Consider the following 24250-nt stretch of genomic DNA (forward strand, 5'->3'; position numbering starts at 1 on the left):
CCCCCTGTAAAGTGCTAAGCACCAGAGATGCATTGGTGAGTGACACTGTCTGAGGCACCTGCTCTCAAGAGTGCATTTTGGTAGGGGAGACAGTGAACAAGTAAACAGCAAAGAAATGAGATGATATTAAACAGTCATATGTGTTTAAAGAAAACCCCAAATAGGCTAATGTTAGAGAGTTGGGGTGTTGGTGGAGGAAAGGCATGTTACTTTAGTCAGCATGATTAGGAAAGATCTCTTTGAAAAAAGTGCTGTATCTTAAGCTGAGCCCTCAGACATGCCTCTGAGAATTGAATGAGAAGAAACCAGTCTCAGGCAACCTTGGGAACTGCATTCCAGCAATAGCCCTTTGCACATGTGCACAGCCCTGCACAGTTCCAGCACCAGGGGGCTGGAGGAGGATCAGGGCAGCTGGAGTGCATGAGGCAGTGGGACTGGGGGGGGGGGGGGGGGGGGGGCGTGGCGCAGGGAGGGTGCAGAGGACATTGGAGAACTAGTCTGTGGGCCATGGAAGGGGTTTTGGATTTTGTTTTTCCTTGTAGTGGGAAACCACTGGAGAATTATAATCACGGAAGTGACATGATCTGATTTTTATTTTAGAAAGTGCTGATATGGAAACGAACAGGCCAGGAATGAGCCAGTTAAGAGGCTGTGACAGTATTGCATGTGACAGATGTTGGTGGCTAGGATAACAGATACTACAACTAAAACTTTAAAAGTAGGATTAAAAAGTGATAGCAGTTTTAGGTTTTGGAAGAAGGTTAGTGTCTGGACTGCTGGGGAAGTTCTGTGTGGTTAATGGTTGATGCTAGCAGGTGGGTTTTCCGCCACCTTCAGATTGACCTCTGTTCAGGGTATCATGGGTATCCCCACCACCATCAGTCCCAATTTTTAGTTATTTAATTGGCAAAAATCATGCTGTTAAATGAGTTCATTAAAAAAATGTTGATTGTTTAGAAGCATAAGTAATGGAGTCAGGAGAGGAGAGACTATCCTGTTGCTTAAAAAATTAGAATTAAAAAGAGAGTTCCCGTGTGCAAGAAAACATTGCTTTATAAACAATGTAAAGACATAAAAGGCATTGTGTTGGCAAAAATGTGTAAAAACAATAGCTGCTAATTTCACACCCCATGGGATGAGGGAGTATAAATGTGCTTCAGCTTTAGATAACAGAGCTGGATCCACTGGCCAAGTGGGTTCACAGAGCTTTCCCTCCGTCTCTCTGCCACCAGAGGGCTGGCAGGCCAGCCGCCAGTAGAGGTGTTAGCAAAACCTACCGATTTCAGGCTTAATCTTTTCACCTACCTTTTCTTTTTCGGTAATGTGTTCATTATTTGCTGAGCATTACTCTATTCTTTGTCTGCAAATTTTTTGTTTCTAATGCAGCTCGCTTTGTATGGGTGAGATATGGAACGGCACCAAAAATCCGGCACCCTGGAAAGCCAGGGATTTCCACCCTGTGACAAAAGAATGCCGTCTTGACTTCAGAGATTGCCTAATCCCAGCTGTTCTGATAATGTAATTAAGGCTGCCTAATGTCTTTAATTTTGCAACCAGTTTGTGTGAAAAGGAGAATTTGGCACTCTGAAGGCTTAACACTAAATAGCAATCTCAAGACGCCTAATTAGAATTCTCTGACATTAAGCTAATTGGTGAAACTGTATTTCAGCAGCTTAACTTCTTTATTAATTTTTTTTAGCATTTTCATTGAAAATCAATTGATGAGCTGTCAGCATTTTTTCCTTAAATATAATTTGCTCTTTAGTGTTCCTGTCGCAAGCTGGCTGGAAGGCCTAATACTAGCAATGAAAGGTGTTGAATATTATCACCAGCGTTTCATCTCTTTTAATCATTTTACTCTTGACCTAGATAATGTGGCTTATTGTGTGATTTGGCCTTGTAGTTTCCTACTGCCCTGTGAACTGGAGAACGTAATTTCTCTTAAACCAAAAATCTAGAGGGGGAGAAATTTAATGAGGCAGTAGTTCTGTGGAGTGTGCTCTTAATGTTTTACTTGTTTAGGACAAGAGGCGTTTCCTTGCGTTTGAATCGGGGGGCTATGGCGAATTCAGCTGGGATCCAAGAAACTTTGTCATAATTTGAGACACAAAAGTCTAAGTGTAAAGGACTAATTAAAATAGAGCTGAGCCTTTGTGGTTTAGGTTAAGGGCATTTGCTTCTGTTCAGGAGGCTTATTCAAGTTCCTTTTGCCAGTTTCCACAGGAAGTTGCTGCAATGGGCCTCTTCATCCTGCTCACCCCTCTGCACCTGCTTCCATTCCCATATTCTTTCCATGAGTGAAGCTGCTGGGTCTGAGTTGAAGAAAGGATTAAGCTCTCAGAGGAGGAAGTTTTCTTTTTAGAACACTTCTGACATGGTACACTCAAGTCCAGGGTCCTGGCTTTCCTCTCTGCAAAGTTGATTTTAGCAGAAAAGTGGAAGGACATGTCCTAACTTAAGGGGGAAAAGCATAAAATCACATTCCACTTTGGAAATTCTTCAGCAGTTAGCTTGAGGAGAAAACTCATTTGCTTTGAATATCTTCTTCATTATGAGTCCAGAAGCTACCTATGGGTTATAAACATTCAAGAATATAGTCAGTATGGAACTTGGATAATCTTTAGCTTACATGGTTTCGCTGAGTTCAGAATTCCCACTTCAGTAAATAGTGTATATATGATGCCCCCATGATATTACTTTAATGTTTTTTTAGGTGACTTAGATTACAAAGACATCAAGCTTTTTTCTTTCTCTGTAAAGGAAAAAAAAATGCCTACAAAAGGGAGAAAAAGAAACTAACTCAATTAATTGTACAGAGGCACTGAAGTGTTTGTAGTATCTATTATATTTGATTGTTGAAGAAGCGTACCTGCTGTTTGTTTGTAGTGAGCCACCAGTTTAGTTTTGGGAACTTTTTATAGATGGTATTCTGGTTATCTGTTGCTGTGTTGCATGCTATCCCAAAACTGTGGCTTAAATTAACAACCATTTCATTATACCTCACAGTTTTGTGGGTCAGGAATTCAGGCAGGATTTGGCTGTGTGATTCTTTTGTTTTACATGGTGTTGATGGAGGTCAGTTGGTGGTACTCTGCTATAGGATGTGGGAAGGGTGGAAGGCCGGTCTTGGCTAGGGCCTGACCTTCCCAGTGTTGTGGCAATGGAGTGGCTCAGGGCTCCAAACGAATGTTTCCTGTGAACAAGACACAACCAGTACAGCCTTAATGACCTAGTCTTCAGCTTCGTTTACTTCTACCCGATTGGGAAAAATCGGTTACAACCTCCACCCAGATTTGGGGCAGTGGGAAGATTTGGGCCACACTTCTCAATGTGTAGTTCAGGGGTCACCCAGAGATTTGTAAGTTTACATACATAATTGGGGTTTCCTCCCTGTGGTTCTGTCATTTTCCCCTTTCCAGCTGTTGTGGTAGCACAGATCTTTTTCCTCTGGGTCTTCAATCCAGTAAGACTTTGGGTCTCTCTCTGAGTTTTAGCTTCTCAACGTAGCTTTGACCCTTCTTACCAATGTGGCCTCCCCTTAATTGAAAAGCCTTAACAACGGGAAATGCACCCAGTGCCATTCACTTTTGAGACATGTTGGCTTTCCTCCAGTTTCTGCCTGCTTTTAGACGCTCTTCAGTGGCCTCAGATAGTTTTGATATTTAGTCTGGAGTTTATAACTATTAGCAGATGAGCCCATCTGATAGGAGCTTCTCTACCAATTCTGGAAACAGAACTGTTCTTGTCTGTTCTTATGACTTCCTATTACATCCCATTGACTTGGTTTCTGTGGTTATACTATTTCAGATAGTTACCATGGCTTAATATCATTTAATACTTTATTATGTAATTTTTAACATGAAAATAAAAATGTTACATAAAGTTTTGAAGGGTACAAGTAAAATCAACACCCTCAGAGCCACTCTCTGACTTAATAATTCTTAATAATCAACCGTTAATACCATTCCGTTAACCGGTGTATTTCTTCCTTACTCTGTTTCTCTTTTCCCCTTATCCTGAATTTTTGCACTTTTTTTTATATCATCTGAATTTTTAATTTAAAAAATGTAATATATACTATTAAAGTATAAGTTTTGCTTATTTTTGAGTTTTGTAAAAATAGATTCATACCATGTACCTTTTTCTGGAACATTTTCTTCATTCAACATTGTTCTTAAGATCTGTATTGTTGGGTGTCACTGTACTTCCAGTTTTGTATTATATTCCATTGTATATATGGAATATGATATGATATAGATGATAACACTTTATCCATTCTACCAGTCAAGGCCTTTGTATGATTTCCCTTTTTAAAAAATATTAACATTCATACTTATTTTTTCAGGTGCCCATATGCAAGAGTTTCTACAAATAGGATTGCCAAATCCTAGAGTCAAGTTAAATCTTCAGTTTAACTGGAGAATGTCAAACTAGTTTCCCAAGTATTTGTACATTATACCGTATATGAGTTCCTGATCATCTCCATTCTATGCCTTAGTATCAAACTTTAAAATTTTTGTGGTATTAATTTGCATTTCCTTTATTACTAATGAGGTTGAGCCTCTTTTACATATGCTTATTGACCATTCCTGTTTTTCCCTCTTTGAAATGCTTTTTGGGTTGTTTGCATTTTCCTTATTGATTTAGAATTTATTTATTTATTTTTTGTAATTCTAGGTTTTGCTGGTGGTTTCCTCATGGTGACTTTCAACTATATATTCCTCTCTATTTCTCTCCTTTAAATTTCTTTTAAACCAGGAATTAAATTGAGAGGCTAGATCAAATTCAAGTTCTTTTTTTTTTTTTTTTTTTTTGGCTAGAATGCCATTGTACACTTTGCTGTTATATCCTATCAGGAAGAATATGACTAGTTGTATCTATATTTGGTGCCATGGGAATTGATCACTGGGAATTTGATCCCATGGTGCCATGAGAATTGATCATTGGGATCTTTCTCTCATGTGAGAGAGAGAAATTCCAGGGAAATATCCAGTATTTGGGACCCTGATTCATCTGTGAAGTTCCCCATCAACTTTTCTCCTGATGGTTTTATTTAACAGCTGATGATGATTATTCCATTATCCATTGTTTAATTAGGGCATGGAAAATAGTGATACTTTTTCTGCTTATTTTAGTTAGAATTTTTCAATAAAGAATACTTTTCAGTATCATCTCTTTGGTTTCCCTGAGACATAATTTATATGGAAAAGGCAGAATAAATGCTTGCTGGATTTTTTTTTTAGCCAGTTTACAGAGTATTAATTTAACTCTCTAGTTACCTCCACAGATGAAGGGTTGTTTTTTTTTTCTTTCTATCATCATAAACTTAGGAATTTTAACATTTCAACTTAAGTGTTAGAATTACTGTCTCCATTAAAAAATAATAATAAAAAGCCTGCTAGTTTTTGATAGAGATTGCATTTGAATTTATAGATTTGGGGGAGAATTGACATCTAAATACGGAGTCTTCTAATCCATGAACATAGTATATCTCTGCTATTGAGATTCTCTTAATGTCTCTCAGCTTTTTGTATACTAACCTTGTACCTTACAAGCTTGCTAAACTCATTGGTTCTAGTAGGTTTTTTTTTTTTAAGACTGTTTGGGATTTTTTTTATATGGACATACATGGTATCTGCAAGTAATAACAGTTTTCCTTTCCAACACTTACATATTTTTTTTCTTGCCCTAGTGTACTGAATGGTACCGCCAATACAGTGTTGAGTAGGAGTGGTAAGAATGGGTATTCTGTCCTCTTCCCCAATTTTATAAAGCAAAGCTTTCAGTTTCCTGCTCTTCCCAGTGGTATCTGGCCCCTGCCATGTACGAGTGCAGAATCCTTGACCCAGGCATGTTTCCTGCTCCTCTCCCAGGGAAAGATGGTTTGGCTTCCTCCTCTTTCCTCTGGCCTTGTACCTTTTCCTGGAATTGGTGACCAGAGGGTTTGCTGGCCTCCCTCCAGCGGTAGAATGCTGTTGCTTGTTACTAGATGTAAGACTTAGGGTGGGAGGAGGGGGGCTTTCCTCTCCACCCTTAGGGACAGATGACTTTTGCTTCTGTCCTTCTCTCAGTGCAGGTCACCTTTGCCCGGAACTATTGGCAGGAGGGTTTCCTGACTTCTCCAGTGACTTAAAGATTTTGCTTCATGTGAGAGAAAGTCCAGGGAAATCAGGTTTTATTGCTTGTTCCAGTGAAGGAATCTTTCTCCGGTCTTTTGCTTTACTTCAGTCTTCCATGAGCACTCCACAGCAAAGAACTTGGGTGTATGGATCCTCTTGTAGGTCTGAGGCTCAGAAGGCATCTAAGCTTCCATGGTAGCCCACATTTGGCTTGTAAGAAGTCCTTAAAATTTTGACTGATTTCTTCTTCTGTGGCAGACTTCATCTCTGTCATGTGTCCCATCTCCCTTGGGAGAGACTGTTACTCTTTGTATTCAGCTCACCTGGGTGCCTTGCAGCCTTACCTCTCTGTTGAACCCCAGAAATGTATGACTTTGTAGTTGATTTATCTGTTTTTGTTATTAGAGTGGAAAAGTATGTTGTCGTGTGACTTTCTGCATCCTACTGGATGTGGAATTTGCAAACTTTCTTAAGCTCTCTACTCCCTCCAAATCCTAGCTTTCCTTCCACCTCTGCTATTCATCTCTTTCATGAAATCATTCATTAATCCTGTTTTCCAATAATCTTACATAAGGGATTAAACACTTTTTTTTTTTTCTAGCATTGGCTGAACTGTGTCATTTTGGACTTTACTTTGGTCTCTATTGCCTTTACATCCTTCTCTGCTTATGTAGACTTATGCCCAGACCATTGGTCTGATGATTGGTGTGAGTCTGTGGTCCAGTTTTCACTGGTCTGGAGAGGAATGAGTAAAGATGGATGATGTGAGTTTTATCAAACAAATTGTATTTACTTTTTTGTGTTTTTCTCTTGAGATTATTTGCTCTGCCATTTTTGATGTTAAAATGTGTTTTTGAAAATGAGATGATGTCAGTACATGGGTGTTTTTTATTTTATAACCTTTTTATTGAGAAACATTACAGACAGAAAAATGCATAAAACATAAATTCCAGCTTAATAAATTGTTATAAAACAAATAGCTTTGTAAATAACACTCAGATTGAAAAATAAAATTTCAACACTTTAGAAGGTCCCCACCCCCAACATATCCCTACTTGATTGAAATCCTCCCCCTCCAAGGGAAGACCCTTAGCCTGATTTTTATGGTATTCACATCCTTGCTTTTCTGTAGAGTTTGGCCATCAAATTCTAGTTCAATTTTTGCTGGTTTTGAACTTTAATGGAATCATACTATATATATATGTGGCTTCTTTCACTCAATACTATGCTTTTAGGATCCAGCAGTGACTTTGTGGTTATTTTTTGTTCATTTTCATTGCTCTATAGTGTTCCATTATTTCGAGTATGCTGCAATGTGTCCAAATAAATTATTACTTGTGTGACTTCAAGTTTATAGCTCATACAAATAATGCTGTGAATATCTCCTGTACTGATGCACATTTCTGTAGGGCTGTGGTTCTCAAGGTGCCCTTCCCCCACCAGCAGCTCCCGGCATCTCCTGGGAACTTGTTAGAAATGCAAATTCTTGGACCTATTGAATTAGAAACTGTAGGGGTGGGGCCAGCAATTTGTGTTTTAACAATCCTTGAGCGTGATTACCATGCATGCAGAAGTTTGAGAAGCACTGCTGTGGGGGTGTACCTGGGGAGGAACTGAGGGGGCTTAGGGAAGACTAGATTAATGAATGGAAAACTGTCCTCCAAGTAGTTGTAGCAATTTACATTTTTACCAGGGATATAGGAGAGGTCCAAAAGGCACCACATTTTTTGGTGTTGTGAGACTTTTTAATGGTAATTCTTCTCTGCCACTCCCCTTTTGGGTTTTAATTATCTTTATCTGTAAAATTGAAACTTAGGTCACTGGTCAGTGAAATCTAAAAGTCTGGAAGTGACTGGTCTAAATGAAATATATTTGAGTACGAAATTTTGTCATCATTTTTGCTTTACTCCCAGTGCCTAGCATAGTGATAAGCGCATAGAAAAGTACATATTTATCCAGTTGAATTTTAAAATATTTTTTCATTGTTCAGCAGTTTCTCTGTCTCTTTTTAAAAAAGTTTAATAAGGACCTAAAGTTTATCATACAGACTAGTAATGCATTTTGAAAGTTCACTGTATACTTTTTTTTTCTTTTTTTTTTTTAGCTTTTATCACTTCTTTTTGAAGATTTGTTCAAAAAATTTAATTCTGAAATGAAGAAGATTGCAGACCAGGTGATTCCTAAGCAAAGAGCTGCCCAGTTCGATGTTGTGAAACACATGCGTCAGGACCAGATCACCAATGGCATGGTGAATGCCATTTCCACCGTAAGTCTCCACGCATTTGTTGAGGCTTTTGTAACTTATTTATACCTCTGTTCAGTGGAATGGAAACTGAAGGTACTTAGGGAATGTAGGTGAAAAAATAACGTTTGTATTTGGAGGATGTTTACAAATCACACATTTTTGACCTTGAAAGACAGTCCATAGTTTAAATGTTATCACTAGGAATCTTGTTACTGTGTAGCTTTATTGCCAAATTATAGTCTATGTTCTATAAGGCCGTAAGAAAATAGACTCTTACATAGAGGAAAAATCTTTTAGTTTAACTGAGAATAGCCCTTCTTTTAAAGGATACTTCTTCCCCTTGTTTTCTGTAATAAAACTGATATATTGCAAGTAGGTTTATTAATGACAGTTTTTGTCCGAAACAATACAAAATGTTTCATTTCATTGTAGGTTTATGTTCCTCGTAGGGCTATCAGCTGTTCCTCACGTGAGTGATGAATTCAGGCCTCGGCAGCTGCTGTGTATTCAGGGCCCCTGGCTGTTCATAAAGGGTTATCAGATAGGTTTTTGCTCCCTTTCTTAAAGCATAACAACTATAGGTCTATCTGATGAAGTCTAGTTGTGTTTTGTATGCCAGACATAAAATTAGTTTTATAGATGGGAGTTTGCCCCGACAAAAGGATAATGTGCTAGAACACGTCGATTCCCTTAACAATGACAGAATTAGTGGCAGACTTGCTTCAGTTCTTGTCTTTAGAAACTAGCAGGCGGGTCTGTGTGAACCGTCCTTGCCGTGACAGCTACCTCTAACTTGACACGAACTGGGCCTTTGTGCCTATTTAGGCACATTAAACTCTTGTGGCCTGAACTTGTGTGAAAGTAGCTGCCTGGACATTTGAAGAGAAGCCTCCAAAGAGCACTTGAACGCACATCAGTTAGAATTACTTTTCCTCGCTTTCTGACCCATGATTTTCAGGTCCTGATAGCTTTATGGAGTAGTTCTTTTACCCCTTAGGGACACGGCTCTACCTCCCAGAGATAGCCTGCTTATTTGAAAAAGCCTTGTTGTAGGTGTACCTCAGTCTGTAGGCAGCCAGAAAAACTTGTGTTCTCTTCCTAAATTCTGTGTTACTGTAAGTAGAATATTTGCAACAAATACGTTGCTCTCAGGAGAGCAATTTTTATCTGCTTGTCTGTTTCTCTCCTCTCCCTTCTTGTAATACTCACGCAGAAGACTAGAACAAATCCTCTTGTTGGACACCTTGGCTTCACTTCCCATCTACTTCCCATTTGCCAGCAGCTGCTGCCTTATTTTAGCTCTGTGTGGAATATTTATTTACCTTCCTCACACCTACTCTCTGGGCATCAGTCCATTTGCTAGTTTACCCTCATTCAGAGCAGAAAAGGAGTTCACTGATGAAGCAATGCAAAAACTTGTGGAATAAATGTGTTTGCTCTGTTTCTTTGCTTTGTAAAATGTACAGAGCTTCTTCCTAGAATTTAACTCTTTTCCATGTTACCAAGAACTCAAAGTTTCTGCAGTGATAGATCTTTACTGTAATGATGATTAAACGTTAGTTCGTGAGGGAACTGCCCCAGAGTCACACATTTTAATTCAAACAGATCACCTTATCTCCTTCTGAAACTCTAGCAGTTTTTCTCCGTTAGAGTTTTTAGCTTGGGATCTGTGAGCTCCCCTGTAAGTGAAGTGTTTTAAAATTTTGTGTTCATGGTCCTACATGCATTTTTCCCAAGAGAAAAGACACAGCTTTCATCAGAGTCTCCAAAGAAAAATGAAGACTCACCGTTTAGCAGATGTAGTCCTTTCTTTTGACTCAGATTATTGAATCAGTGATTTTTTGACATTTTCTACTTTACTTTCCTACGCATACTCTTTTCTACTGCTAGTTCATGTTACCATGAATTGAAAATTTAATTATTGCTAACCTTCATCTTTAAATTATCTTTCAGAATATTTAATGTATATGTTTATTTGCTACAACTATAAGGTGATAGATTTAATATGATTCAGTATATTGAATGCAAAGGAGATAAACTAAATTTAATGTTGACGATTTATTTCCTGTGAATCTATTTTAAAATTGACATGACAGCCACAGAGGATACATAATATTTCTTCATATGAATATATATGCAGTTTTTAGCCTTGATTAAGAAGCTTACAGTTTATTCATTATCCCTGATAACTGCTATTGGAGTCATTTTTCTGGTCCTTTTCTATTAGTATATTCTCCTCTAATTAAGACAGATTTTGGAAGACATCCAAATAATGACACATTCCAACATGAAATTATCTCTTTGAGCTTCCAGCTACTTTTACCTTAAAATATGTGTAGAAATTGCTAGTGTTCTGTTAATTAGCTTATTGCTTCCAGTGGAAGTCTCTGGTTGAACTGGCTTGCCAGGATATAATTAGTTCTTCAGACAATAACTGCTATGACATGGTAAGGCTGATACATCACAGCATTCTGGCCTGGTTGCTAGACATAGGTGATATTCATTAAATCCCTAGAGAAATCCTAGGGCGTGACCAGGCTAAATTTTCATTTCAGTTGTGATATTTTGATTCCTGAATATGCACTGTGGCTCTCATTTCACAAATAGTTCCTGTGATGAACTTCTTAGAGGGGCTGGAAAGTGTCAGGCAACATACAAACGGATCAGGGGTGGCCTTAGGTCTTTTTGTATATTTATTTTCTTCTACAGGGAAATTGGTCCCTAAAGAGATTTAAAATGGACCGCCAGGGTGTGACTCAAGTGCTGTCTCGCCTGTCGTATATATCCGCACTGGGCATGATGACAAGAATCTCTTCTCAGTTTGAAAAAACAAGAAAAGTGAGTGGTCCTCGATCCCTCCAGCCATCTCAGTGGGGAATGCTGTGTCCTTCGGACACTCCTGAAGGAGAGGTAAGGGATCTAACGAGTCTCTGCTGTGTCAGAGGTAATATCTGTTGGTGGTGTTCTAATTCTGCCCCTGTTCCCCCCAGGCCATATCCTTTTTTTGGGTCAGTCACTCTCTGGCAGAGAAAAAATTGACGCAGGCTGTCAGGATGGCATCAGTGTCATTCCAAAACCAGTACCTACAGAGGCATTCAATTTAGTACCTCACCTAAATAGAAATATCCCAAGTTTCTTGTTTTAGCTTATCCCAAGAATCAAACCATGCAATGAAGAGGGGATGAGAATGTGAGGGAAAATCATCTTTATTCACGAGGATCTCTTTTTATAAACAACTCCTTATTTTCCTTAGGTGTGCTTGGCGGGCGTCAGGTTTTTGCCAGGGCAGCCAACAGGGAGCACAGAACCAAGCAGCTTAAATAGGTTTGCTCCCCCAGCATCACCATTTCTGCATCACGGCCCTTTCTCCTTAATGCTGACCATTGTTGGTTTTACCCGATTCTGTTCGTTGTGAACTGTGAGTTTCCGGAGGAAAGAACCTCGTCAGGTTCACATTCTACCACGAGTTCCTAGCACAGAGCCTCGTCCACAGTAGAGGCCCCTTAGATATATGCTGAATGAATAAATACATTAGTTATTACATGTAAAAGATGTAAGTTCCAAAGAGTAGGAATTTGTTATGACTTGGGAGAGGTGAAAATAGAAGGCCAGGCAGAGTTACAATTTTTTAGAAAATTATCATCCGTCTCCTAATTTATCTTAAACCCTATGGAAATGCACACTACAATTATGCAGCTTGTCACATTTGCATAACTTCTACTTCTTGAGCTTTGGAGCACTGAATTTCCCGGAGATGGCTTCAGCTAACTTGTGCATCACTGTAGCAGATGGTTTTGAAGAATGGAAGACAATCTTTACATGTCCCATGTCTCAACTGTTTTTTTTTTTCTTACTTGCTGTGTTATGTCCTTGTTCATATGTCATCTTAGATTTTTGGGGGGTTGTGTAAAAATTCAAAAATATTTTATTTACTTTTCATTTTGAAGAAACTTCAGATGTACACAAAAGTTGCAAAATTGGTACAAAGAATTTCCATAACCCCTCACCTAGATTGTTCAGTTATCAGCCTGATGATATTAAAATTGATAACAGTATTATAATCTATACAGAATACATTACAGATTATAGAATCTATACCTTATTCAAATCTTGCCACTTATCCCACCAATGTCTTTTTGCTGACCCAGGATCACCCACTGCTTTCGGTTGCCATGTCTCCTTAATCTCTACTCTGGAGCATTTCTTCAGTCTTGTCTTTGCCTTTTATGACCAAGAAGCTTCTCATGAACCATGAGATCATGACCTGAGCCAAAACCAAGAGTTCGATGCTTAGCCCACTAAGTCACCCGGGTGCCCCCATCCTTTACTGTTTTTAGACAGTGTCCTCTTAATGACTGTGACATTCTGTTGTCTGGGAATAACAACTTATGTAGTCAGCTTTTTTTGAGGATGCATTAAACAATGCCATCATTATTTGCCATTTTAAATAGTACTTCGCTGAGCACTTCTGTGGCTAAATCTAGGTTTATATCCTTGCTTATTACTTCAGGGTAAATTCCTCTGGATATACGTTTTTAAGTCTTTTGTATCATCCCCAAAGTGTCCCCTACAAGGCTGTACTGCTTTATGTTGCTGCCAGCAAAGCGGTGAGCTATTTTCAGACACAAACGGTACTTTGTATTACTAATGGTCATTCTTAGAAATGACTGTCCTTTGCTTTTTAGGCATGTGGTTTGGTTAAAAACTTGGCCCTTATGACACACATCACAACTGACATGGAAGATGGACCCATTGTTAAATTAGCCAGTAACCTGGGAGTAGAAGACGTGAATTTATTATGTGGGGAAGAGCTCTCTTATCCAAATGTGTTTCTTGTCTTCCTCAATGGTGAGTGTATCACAGAGACCTGTTGATCCTGATCAGTCTCTGGGTGGGGAGTAGGAGGGAAGCCATTATTACCCAGGTATTTAAAGGACAAAGGTACTTCAATTCTGGGCCCAGGGGCCTTAATTTAAAGGTAGAAAAATGGTAACAGAAGCAGTCTAACCCACTGGCTGGGGCATCAGGTGCTGAGGATCCCAGGCCAGAGCTAAAGGTAACGTTGCAGACACTGGCTGCGTCCTGCCCTTCCACAGATAACCGCTAGGCCAAAGTGGAAAAGGCTCAACATGGCCTCTTTAAGTTCAAGTTAAATATGTGAGACATTTTGCAGAAACAGATCAGCCCTGACAGCGCGTTGACTTCTATTCAGCCACTCGGTGATGGATTGTCAGCAGCCTGTCGCGAGAGGTCCCCTTTTTTCTGCTCGTGTTCCATTTGCTTCTTTCATCCCCTCTGAGTCCTCCAGAGCCTTGGCAGCAAGCGTGCCTCATCCTTGTGATTTGGTGGCCTGGGTACCTGTCCTGCCACACATCCTGCAGGCTCGTCCTGACCACCTAGCTCCCGTGCTCTTCTCCCCTTTCCTTCCGTTCAGGGGGCATTAGTCCTTCACTGTGTGGGCAGGTGAGAAGCAAAACAGGGCTGTTCAGTACATCCCAGCGACCGACGCCGAGAGAGCTCTTCCTCTGCAGTGTCGCCCGGGACCTCTCTGCATCCTCACGCTGACCCCGGGGTGCAGAGTCCATCCTCCTCATTGCACAGATGACGATGATGGAAGAGTGGTTAGTAGGAGCCGGGCAGAGCTCGAAGCGCTTTACGTAGGATCAGGTTCACATTACTTAATCCTCACATCAACCCTTTGGAAGGGATAGAGCCAGTGTTCAAACCCAGGGAGTCTGGACCTCGAATTCATGCCGTCAGCGTGGTGCTGACCAGTGAGGAAAAGGAGGCTAACTTTTGCTACTTCAGCAGGCACAGGGCAGGGCTGCCCTGAGCTGCTCCGCTGTGCTGCTTTCCTACAGCCTATGGACCGGCTGCCTGAGTCAGTAACTGAATTTGCAAATGACTACTCAGTGCTGTTTATCGTCTTTATCAGGTAGATATTTCAAATCAGTATAGATCTGTTTTTCTGCCTGTTGTAAATTTTTCTCTTTCTGCTTAGGCAACATCCTGGGTGTCATTCGGGACCACAAGAAGCTAGTGAACACGTTTCGACTGATGCGAAGAGCAGGATATGTCAATGAATTTGTTTCCATCTCGACAAATCTCACGGATCGATGTGTCTATATTTCCTCTGATGGGGGAAGGCTGTGCAGGTATAAGTTGCTAAAAAGAGTTTTTTAAGTTTACTTCTGAAAGAAATACACTTGTTTTTGTTTTTGAATCCACTTCAACCTGTTTCATTGTCGAGATAAACTTAATTCAGTTAGCAGACCCCTCATGAATATGCATCTGGGTACTGAGGATTCAAAGATTAACAGGAATCTGTCTCTGCCCTCAGCGAGCTCAGTCTGTGGGCAAAGGCAGAAATAAATACTAATAACAACCAACCACGCTAATAATAATGCTAGCTCGCTGTTACTTAGCATTTTATTAGATACGCTATGTGTAAGGCTTTAACTACATTCCGCCCTGTGGGTTGGATTATTGTTTTCTTTTTTTTTTTTAATTTTTTTTTTTAACGTTTATTTATTTTTGAGACAGAGAGAGACAGAGCATGAAGGAGGGAGGGTCAGAGAAAGGGAGACACAGAATCCGAAACAGGCTCCAGGCTCTGAGCTGTCAGCACAGAGCCCGATGCAGGGCTCGAACTCATGGACCGCGAGATCATGACCTGAGCCGAAGTCGGCCGCTCAACCGACTGAGCCACCCAGGCGCCCCAATTATTGTTTTCATTTAACCAATGAGGAACTGAGTTTTAGGGAGAGTAGATAACTTACCCAAAGCTAGATGGTGGCGGGGTCTGTTTTTCACTTGAAAGTGCTCACAATTCATTTGACTCCAACAATCAATGATTTTTACCCACTGTATTCTGTTGCTATGAACTGAAATTTAAAGGATGAGTGGGATTGTGTTCCTTGGATGAAGGAGGAAAGGAGAAATGCTGAGGAATGGCAAGAATAAAAAACGTGGAGGCATGAGGAAGTAGCATTAGGCCCAGTAGAAAGTAGGTGCCTTAAGCCATTCAGTACATCTTAAGGGCCTGTTCTTCACGGGTACTGGCCAGGAGGTGGGGGCACAAAGACGACTATGACAGGGTATCTGGTCTTTGGGGGATATTCGGGGACATCAGCTGAGGATGTTAGCTTATTCATAAGCCTCTGTGTTTTACTGTGGCCCTTCATTGTGGACCTCAGGTAGTGTTAGGGCACAAGTTAGCGAGCCAGCAATGGTTGGAGTGGTGAGAAGGGCTTGGGCTTTGAAGTCTGTCACAGCTGAGACTGGGCTGCCATTGTCTGTCCAGCATCCAGCTTCTTCCAGTTACCCTCCTCATTTTCCTTTGGAGACTGCTCTTCCCTCTTCTTGGGATGGTCTGTCAGGTACCCTCTCCTGCTCAGCCACAGGTCAGGCACATGACCCAGGTAGACCAGTCACACTCTCTCCTCAGAGGATTTGGATCTCAGATAGAATAGCTCAAGGAAGAAGTGGTTGGAACTGATTCATCCTGATGGCAACACATGCAAGAGACTGCCTATTACTCCTTCCGTCCTGGATCCTTAGGGTCCATCGTGAGGCTGGGCATTTCACCATTTTTTCCCCCTAATTTTAGAGCATGAGTGAGGGAGAGAAGGGGAGAAGGGGAAAGAGAAAGAGAGAGTATATATTTTAAGCAGGCTCCATGCTCAGTGTGGAGCCTGACATGGGGCTCAATCCCATGACCCTGGGATCACTACCTGAGTCAAAATCCAGAGTCGGACACTCAAACAACTGAGCCACCCACCACCCACGCTCCCCTTTTATGGGGATTCTTAATCCTTCTAGTAAATTCTTACACTTCCAGTAAATTCCTTTAAATTTTTTGTTTTGTTTTAGTAAGTTCCATTTTTGTGTAAATGAGCCAGAATTGGTTTCTCTTCTTTGCAACCAAAGAACCTGAGGTGATGGACGTACCTGAGTTTGAATCCTGACTTCCTACTTACTGACTTGGTGGCTCTGACTTTATTACTTTCCGTGGCTGAAAAAATGTAAATAATAATAATGCCTCCCTAGGATTATCCCAAGAGCTGACTGATGGAAGGTATGGTAAGTGCCTTGTAGGTGCCAGGCTCACATTAGATGCTTATTTGTAGCTATTAACATATTCAATCAGGGGTAGGGAAAACCATGACATTTTCTTAGGTCATTCTGTTTGAGGAGTTTTCTCTTTCCTTACATCCAGTGTATTATGAAATAGTCTGAAAGAAATGAATTTTTTTTAATAGTCATTTTATAATGGCATGACGTAGAGCTGGCAGGATGAACGTGTAGAGTTTATCGAGTGAGTAGAAAGTGAGGGAGGGGCGCCTGGGGGGCTCAGTCGGTGAAGCGTCCAACTTCAGCTCAGGTCACGATCTCACGCCCTGTGAGTTCGAGCCCTGCGTCGGGCTCTGTGCTGACAGCTCAGAGCCCGGAGCCTGCTTCGGATTCTGTGTCTCCCTCTTTCTCTGCCCCAACCCTGTTCATGCTCTGTCTCTCTCTCTCTCTGTCAAAAATAAATAAACATTTTAGGGGCACCTGGGTGGCGCAGTCGGTTAAGTGTCCGACTTCAGCCAGGTCACGATCTCGTGCTCCGTGAGTTCGAGCCCCGCGTCAGGCTCTGGGCTGATGGCTCGGAGCCTGGAGCCTGCTTCCGATTCTGTGTCTCCCTCTCTCTCTGCCCCTCCCCCGTCCATTCTCTGTCTCTCTCTGTCCCAAAAATAAATAAACGTTGAAAAAAAATATTTAAAAAAATAAAAATAAATAAACATTTTAAAAAAAAAGTGTTTTTTTTAATAAAACTAAAACAAAAAGAAAGTGAGGGAGCGGAGTGTGACCCTTGCCCTGCACCCGTGTCCGTCCTCACTTGGGCGTCTCTCCGCCTGAGCTCCATGCAGCCCTCGAATGAGGTGGCAGCGTCTCAGCTTCCCTCCCCGGAAGCCAGGATTTCGAGGTAATGTTGATTTCCATGAAAAGTTCACTCAGTTCATTGCTCAGCGACTTGTGTTCCCCTTTTGTAATTGTGTAGCTCTTCTTCTTAACTGTTTAAAAGTGCTCATTAGTCCTCCAGTAGCTATTTGGACTTTCGGGTAGGGCGCACAAGTGTCTGGGGGTGGCTCACTCCCCGCTGTAAGAGCTGCTTATCCAAATAGCGACAGCCCTTGACGTTTCGGTGCCGCGTGCCATCCTTTGTGTCGGCGTCTCCTCGTGGTGGCGAAGCCCTCGGAGGCAAATCACCCCTGACAGTTACAGGTTAATCTACCAGAACGTGGAAGCCAAAAGCTTTCTCTACCTTACACCCATTCTCTCATTAAGAAGCTCTGTTTTCTTTAAACGTGTAGCCCCTCTTTCGGTTCGTGTGTAGCTTTACGTGACCTGCCAGCGTAGCCCAGCGGTGTCTGTCCAAAATGGAGCCACTCTGAACAGCTGATGTTCATCAGACCTTTGCTACAGAATGCCATTGTTGTCCTCAGTGACAGTTCTCTGCTGCCGACCTCTTGGGTGGTAGATCACATATTCCTATGTGAAATCTTAGGAAATGCCTTTGGTCTGATGCATCTACACGGTTTTTAAGACCAAGACATTAAAGATTTGTTTCCTCTTTCAATCTTACTGAGTATTGTTTTTGCCTTGCCTTTTCATTTAAAACTAAGTATTTCCTAAGACACTTGGGGGAAATACTGTGTGTATATATATGTGTGCACATGCACATATACACACATGGGCTGGTGTGTGTGTTTTTTTGTGTATACGTGGGAGAGAAAATAGGCCTCTGTGCACTTCACACGTGCAAAGACTACCCGGTGTCCTCAGGCAGTCCAGAAATCAGGTTGATTATATCTCTAGCTTCCTTCATTTTACTGTAGTAAATTTCCTTGCTGACTTAATTCTCCTCTTGAACTACTGTGAATTTGTTATTTTTTTTCCATTCCAGACCCTACATAATTGTTAAGAAACAGAAGCCTGCAGTCACAAATAAACATATGGAAGAGCTGGCTCAGGGGTACAGGTAAATGGCCAAAAGCAAAACTTCTCAATCTCCTTGATACTCATGTATATATGATTTAATCAGCGGTGGCATTTTTTGATCTGAGCTTTTCAGAAAGGTATGTTTTCATTTATAGTCCCTTAATTCCTCTCTACTAAATGTTTCAGCCTTTTAAAAACCTATTCCTCTCTATGTGAATTTGCTTAGACTTTGTAAAATATTAGCAGTTTATATTGTGAGGACCACAGGGTGTTGGTGTAAATTAGCACACTGTGAAGTAACAGGGATATGTTGATTTACACATGGTGGGTCTCTCATCACAGGAGCTTTTTAAAGTCCTAGGAGATATTTTCAGAAGTGGGGGCCAGATTGACAAGTGTCATAGATGTTTTACTTTTTATTTCAGTGATTTGTGATCACTGTATGATCCAAGAATAACATGTTTCAGGCATCCCAACATAGTGACACTTTCTGGGAGAGAAAGATGCCTTGGGTGTAAATGAAAGCCAGCATCCTCCATTATCGCATGTAAAACACTGCAGTGAAATGCTGTTCAGTCATGTACATGTCACCAATATTTTCCCAGGAATTTTGAAGATTTCTTACACGAGAGTCTGGTTGAATATTTAGATGTGAATGAAGAAAATGATTGTAACATCGCACTCTATGAACATACAATTAATAAGTAAGTAGGATCCATAACAGCCATAATTAAAACCTGTTCTGATTATAGAAAGAGCTTTCTTTTCATTTCATCTTTTCTGTTGTGTTCCCTCTTAGTAGGAACTGTTAGAAGTATACTGTCTTATAATAAAGCCTTACCCATCCTTTATTCCACTGTAAGAATATCACACCAACTGCTAACAGTCCTTAGATTTCATTATCTTTTCCATTCGTTTTACACTTAGTGTGTATTTTTTGAAAGGAATTGCTTCTCTGATTTTGATATTTGATTACTGTCAAAATTGAACTAAGAGGTCAGGCTACGTTAAAGATGTATTTCTCTCTTCTAGAGAGGACACCTGAATTCTTGTCAGTGCAGGAATTCCAGACGTTATATGTTCTAAGGATGTCTCTAAACTTATGTGCAATATTAACAAAAAAATGGTACTATGTTCACAATGTTTCAAAAATAGTGATATTTTTAGAAGCATCTGTTCTCTTTAGAGGACATTAGAGGACATTCCTAGAACTTCCTGTCTGATGCCCAGGACTGATGATACTGCTTACCTGAAACTGGAATTTTCTCAGTTATATTGTTTAATAGGTAGGAGTTTATTACTGGCACCTGATAACTATTTACGTCTTCAGTCAAGAAAGTACTTTTCTGTTTTCTGCCACCAGATGAAATGTACCACTCCCTTTTTGTCTTATTGTGATTTAGTAAATAATGCTTTTCAGTCGGAATCTTTATTCCTTAAAGGCGTGACTGTCTCAAAGTACTATTTTTATAGTATCATGTGAAGACGGAGTGGACATAGAGGAGAACCGTTCTGTAGTAACCCCTGTAGAGAACTGTGCTGTAGTAACCCTGTGAATAGCAGCGCGTCCTTGTCGCTCAGCCTCTGCTGCTCTCCTCAACACCCACATCCAGCGCCGTAGCTCGTCATGTCGACCTCTGCCATATCCCTGCAGTCTGACCTCTTTTCCCCACCTGCACCTACCATGCCAGTCCAGGCTGCTGCCATTACCTGCCCGGGGCCTCGAAAAAGGCTCCTGACTCTTTGGCACTACTTCCCACACAGTCTGTTCTTAATAGATGAAAGTGGTCTTTTCCCGACTCTTCTCAAACCCCCAGCAGCTTTCCCTCTCCCTTGGAAGTCCTTGCAGAGGCTTCAAGTTCCTGCACCATCTGCCTGCCCCACCTGGTGCCTGCAGCATCCTCTCCTCCCCCTCCTCCCTCACTCTGTTTAACCACACTGGGCTCTTCACACCTCAGGCATGCTTCTGCCTCAGTACCTTTGCGCTGGCCGTTCCCTCGCCTGGAACACTCATACCCTGCATGGCTCACTCTTTCAGCTCCCCCAGGTCTTCACTCGGGTGTCACCTTCTCCGTGCTTTTTCCTGATGACCCCATTTAGAATAGAAACCTCTCCTCTGTGCACACCCCTCTTCACTGCTTTATTTTTCTAGTGCTTATTACCTTACAATAAAATCTGTGAAATGTGTATTTTATTGATTTATCTGTGTATTTATCTTTCCACTAGAAGCTTCACAAAGGCAGGGATTTTTCTCTGTCTTGTTTGCTGTGATGAGGGAATATAGCCATTAGAATCAGTACTACCCAATCACCAAGCTGACCCATACATCAAATTCATTTTATTTTAAAAATAGAAAAAAATTGACACCCTGTAATTCATACATATGATCTTTTTTTTAAGTGTAGACAAGCATAAAGTAAAAAGAATGAATCTCCTTGCTTCCCCATCCCACCAAACTCCAGCCTCCAGATGTAATCAGTGCTAATGGTTTAATGTACTCTTTCAGACTTTTTTCGAAGGGAATACAAACATACCTACATGGTCACTCACAGTGTATGGGACCAAGGCAGCATAGTTTATGTTTAAACTTGATTTAAACCTACCATCATTACCAACTTCATCATTCTGAACATTTTTTATATTAGCATATGTATATATACCTATATAAATATATTACTTTAGTTTCTTTATATTACATTGACTACACATGAGTAGTTTATTTAACCTGTTGTTGAATATTTAGGCTGTTTTCTGACTTTTCTGCTGTTGCAAACAACAGGTTACAGAATCTTGATTTGAGCTAAATTTAAGGCCCTTATGCACATTGACTAGAAAGTCTCCTATTTCCTGTTCAGGACAGAAGATTGTGGTGGTTTTAATTTCAAATAATAGTATTCCTTTTTGTTTTATAGAAGTCAAAATCAGAGCATTTGGACTTTGAATAATTATCAGAAGATACATGATCTTAGATGTATTGTTATGAAAAGGTCTTTACCTTCTTCATTTTCAGCTTCAATCTGCATAGTTTTTATTTACATGAAGAAATTGGCCCATATTTCAAATTGGCCAATATTTAAACAAAACTGTACATTTAAAACGAACTGTTATTGTAAGCCATAAAATGTCATTATAAGCAGTTTCTCTTTTAAATAAAACAAAACAAAACAAAACAAAACCTAGAGCCTTTTCCGTCTCTGCTGACAAAGGCCTAACATATCTGAGAGAGTTGGGGTTCTGCCAGGTCATAAGGTCAAAACTGTGTTCTTCAAACCAAGAGCCACATGGAAAGCATTCTCTCCAACCAAGCTAGGAACATAATTCATATGTGTACTGGAGGAAAAAAAAAAAACCCACGATGGATGACTGGATAAGTGGGAAATCTTTTGCCATGTGCATTGCAACTAATTTTCCACAATGGGTTGGCCTATCTTGGAAATCACTTCACAGGTACTATAAACCATTGACATTATTTTTTTTTCTTAGTTTATTTATTTTTTGAGAGAGAGAGCAGGGGAGGGGCAGAGAGAGAAGGAGAGAGTATCCCAAGCAGGCTCCACGCTGTCAGTGCAGAGCACGATGTGGGGCTCAAACTCAGGAACCAGGAGATCATGACCCGAGCTGAAATCAAGAGGCAGATGCTTAACCCACTGAGCCACCCAGGTGCCCCAGCCACTGAAATGACTAAAATTATGTCTTAGAAATGCTTGAGGAAGGAATAGAGGATCAGCAGAGACCACAGACACTGGATGTGATGTCTGTTACTTTCAGCAAGACCCAGAAACAATCTGGCTACCCTTTCCTTTTAAAATACCTGAACTGCTGTATCATTTAGCCAAAACTGGTATTTTTGCAAAAATGTGTTACAAAAGTAACGAAGATTCTAACACCTACTAGATAAAGTCTTCCTTTGTGTCCAGTACCTACAGCTCAGCTGTCCAATAAAAAAATGTCATGCAAGCCCAGATATCTACATTTTCCAGTAGCCACTCTGAAAAAGAAACAGATGAAGTTAATCTTAGTAACTGTATTTGACCCAGTATATCTAAAATGTTGTCGTATCAACATGTAATCAATATAAAAATATTGAGATTTTATGTATTTTTTTCCTTATTATAAGTCTTCAAAATCTGGTGTGCATTTAACGCACATCTCAGTTTGAAGGCTAGATGTTCATTGGAAATACCTGATCTGGTTTCATAACATTTACATTTGAAAAAGTAGACTCACAAGTGTAAGTTGTTACAAACATAACTCAGAGGTTTTGAACAACTGAACTGAGTTATTTAAATTTGAGTTTTTAAAATTTAAAGTAATTGAAATTAAGTAAAATGAAAAATCCCATTCCTTAGTTATACTAATCTAACTGAACAAGTGCTGAACAGCCACACTTACCTGGTGGTTGTGGTGTTGGTCCCCTTACATCTTATAGTAACTTCTTCAGCAGGATCTATTCCTCTTGAAAATGGTCATACAACTTTGTCATTGATACAAGTTGGAAAAGGGCAGAAGAGCAACGCACTCAGCCATGTGGATATTTTTGGTATTGCATTTTGATATGCCCAATATAGTGATTTCTTTATAAGGGTTATTGTTATTAGTATGTAATAATGTTTTATTTTCTTACAGGGGTATTTTGTACTATCTCCCTTCTCTTACATTTCTATAAGTAGTAAGTTTCTATTACTGAAAAAAATAATTCATTTTATTATATTTTATTTTTTATCAGTTTTACTAGCAGCAAACATTGAGGTTTTATATAAATTACATGTATTTATGTATAAATTTTTATATTCATATAGACTTATAAATTTTATTATCTAGGTCCTTGGGGGACTTTTGTTTTTATTTGAGAGAGAATGAACAAGCAGGGGAGTGGGGCAGAGGGAGAGAGAGAATCTCAAGCAAGCCCCATGCTCAGTGTAGAGCCCAATGTGGGGCTCGACCCCAGAATCATGACCTAAGCTGAAATCAAGAGTCAGACGCTGAACTAAGCCACCCAGCCACCCCCATTGGGACCTTGATAGTAATATTTTTATACTCTTTAAGAGCTATTTGTTTTAGTTCTTGGTGTCTTAGATGTCTAATTTTTAATTAACAGAGATACCACCCACTTGGAGATTGAGCCCTTCACTCTTCTTGGCGTTTGTGCTGGCCTCATCCCATACCCTCATCATAACCAGTCCCCAAGAAACACATACCAATGTGCCATGGGGAAACAAGCCATGGGTAAGATTTCCTTCTTGAACTTGGTTGCAAATACTTGGAAAAAGGCTTAAATCTTTATCCTTACTCCAGTAGTATGAAATGTTTGGTTAAGTCAGACATTGCTAATTCCTGAGTGTTACTGACCTCAGAGGGTTGCCTGTGAACTCCGCAGGGCTTACAGGTGCCCCGCCATGTTTGAAGCATAAACAGAAATAGAGAAAACCTCTCTGAACTTGTTCCTTTGACCAAACAAGGAGATATATAATAGATGTCACAGAATGACAAGGCGGTAAACATGAAGAGAAAAGCTCTATAAAATGTCAGTTGTGAACCAGAAGAAATGGAAGAAAGAGCAGAAAAACACAAGGTGGAGGGAAGAGAGGGAGGAAGAGAGCCGAAGATGCATGGTATATATTAGAATGTGCTAGTGATGGTCAGGGTGACAGTCATTGCACCCATTACATCCTCATCCTTGCTCCCATAGCTTCTGAAACACCAGTTCATGTCATACAAATTTCTGAATTCGTTTTTCTTCCATTTTCTTTCCTCTCTCCTCCATGTATCTATTAATTTATCTGCTCTCCATCCATAACACTTGTTGAACATCATGTGTAGACCAGACAGTGAGTCTGGGACCTGAACATGGAGAGGTGAGACAGAGCCCTGTCCTCAAAGGGTTCACAGTCTAGTAGGAGAG

At 40.4% G+C, this 24250-nt stretch overlaps 1 protein-coding gene across 2 annotated transcripts in view; it reads left to right on the forward strand.

Annotated features, from left to right (window-relative positions):
* POLR3B (RNA polymerase III subunit B) overlaps window positions 1–24250 on the forward strand; it is a 103502-nt gene that overhangs the window by 34161 nt on the left and 45091 nt on the right. For both annotated transcript variants that reach the window (XM_047864883.1, XM_047864884.1), the window contains exons 13-19: window positions 8224–8385; window positions 11074–11274; window positions 13050–13212; window positions 14366–14519; window positions 18314–18388; window positions 18954–19052; window positions 23447–23574. In XM_047864883.1, coding sequence (XP_047720839.1) covers window positions 8224–8385; window positions 11074–11274; window positions 13050–13212; window positions 14366–14519; window positions 18314–18388; window positions 18954–19052; window positions 23447–23574 — 982 coding nt within the window. The remainder of the gene's footprint in view (window positions 1–8223; window positions 8386–11073; window positions 11275–13049; window positions 13213–14365; window positions 14520–18313; window positions 18389–18953; window positions 19053–23446; window positions 23575–24250) is intronic.

This window comes from Prionailurus viverrinus, chromosome B4 (assembly GCF_022837055.1).
Source record: "Prionailurus viverrinus isolate Anna chromosome B4, UM_Priviv_1.0, whole genome shotgun sequence".
Lineage (NCBI taxonomy): Eukaryota > Metazoa > Chordata > Mammalia > Carnivora > Felidae > Prionailurus > Prionailurus viverrinus.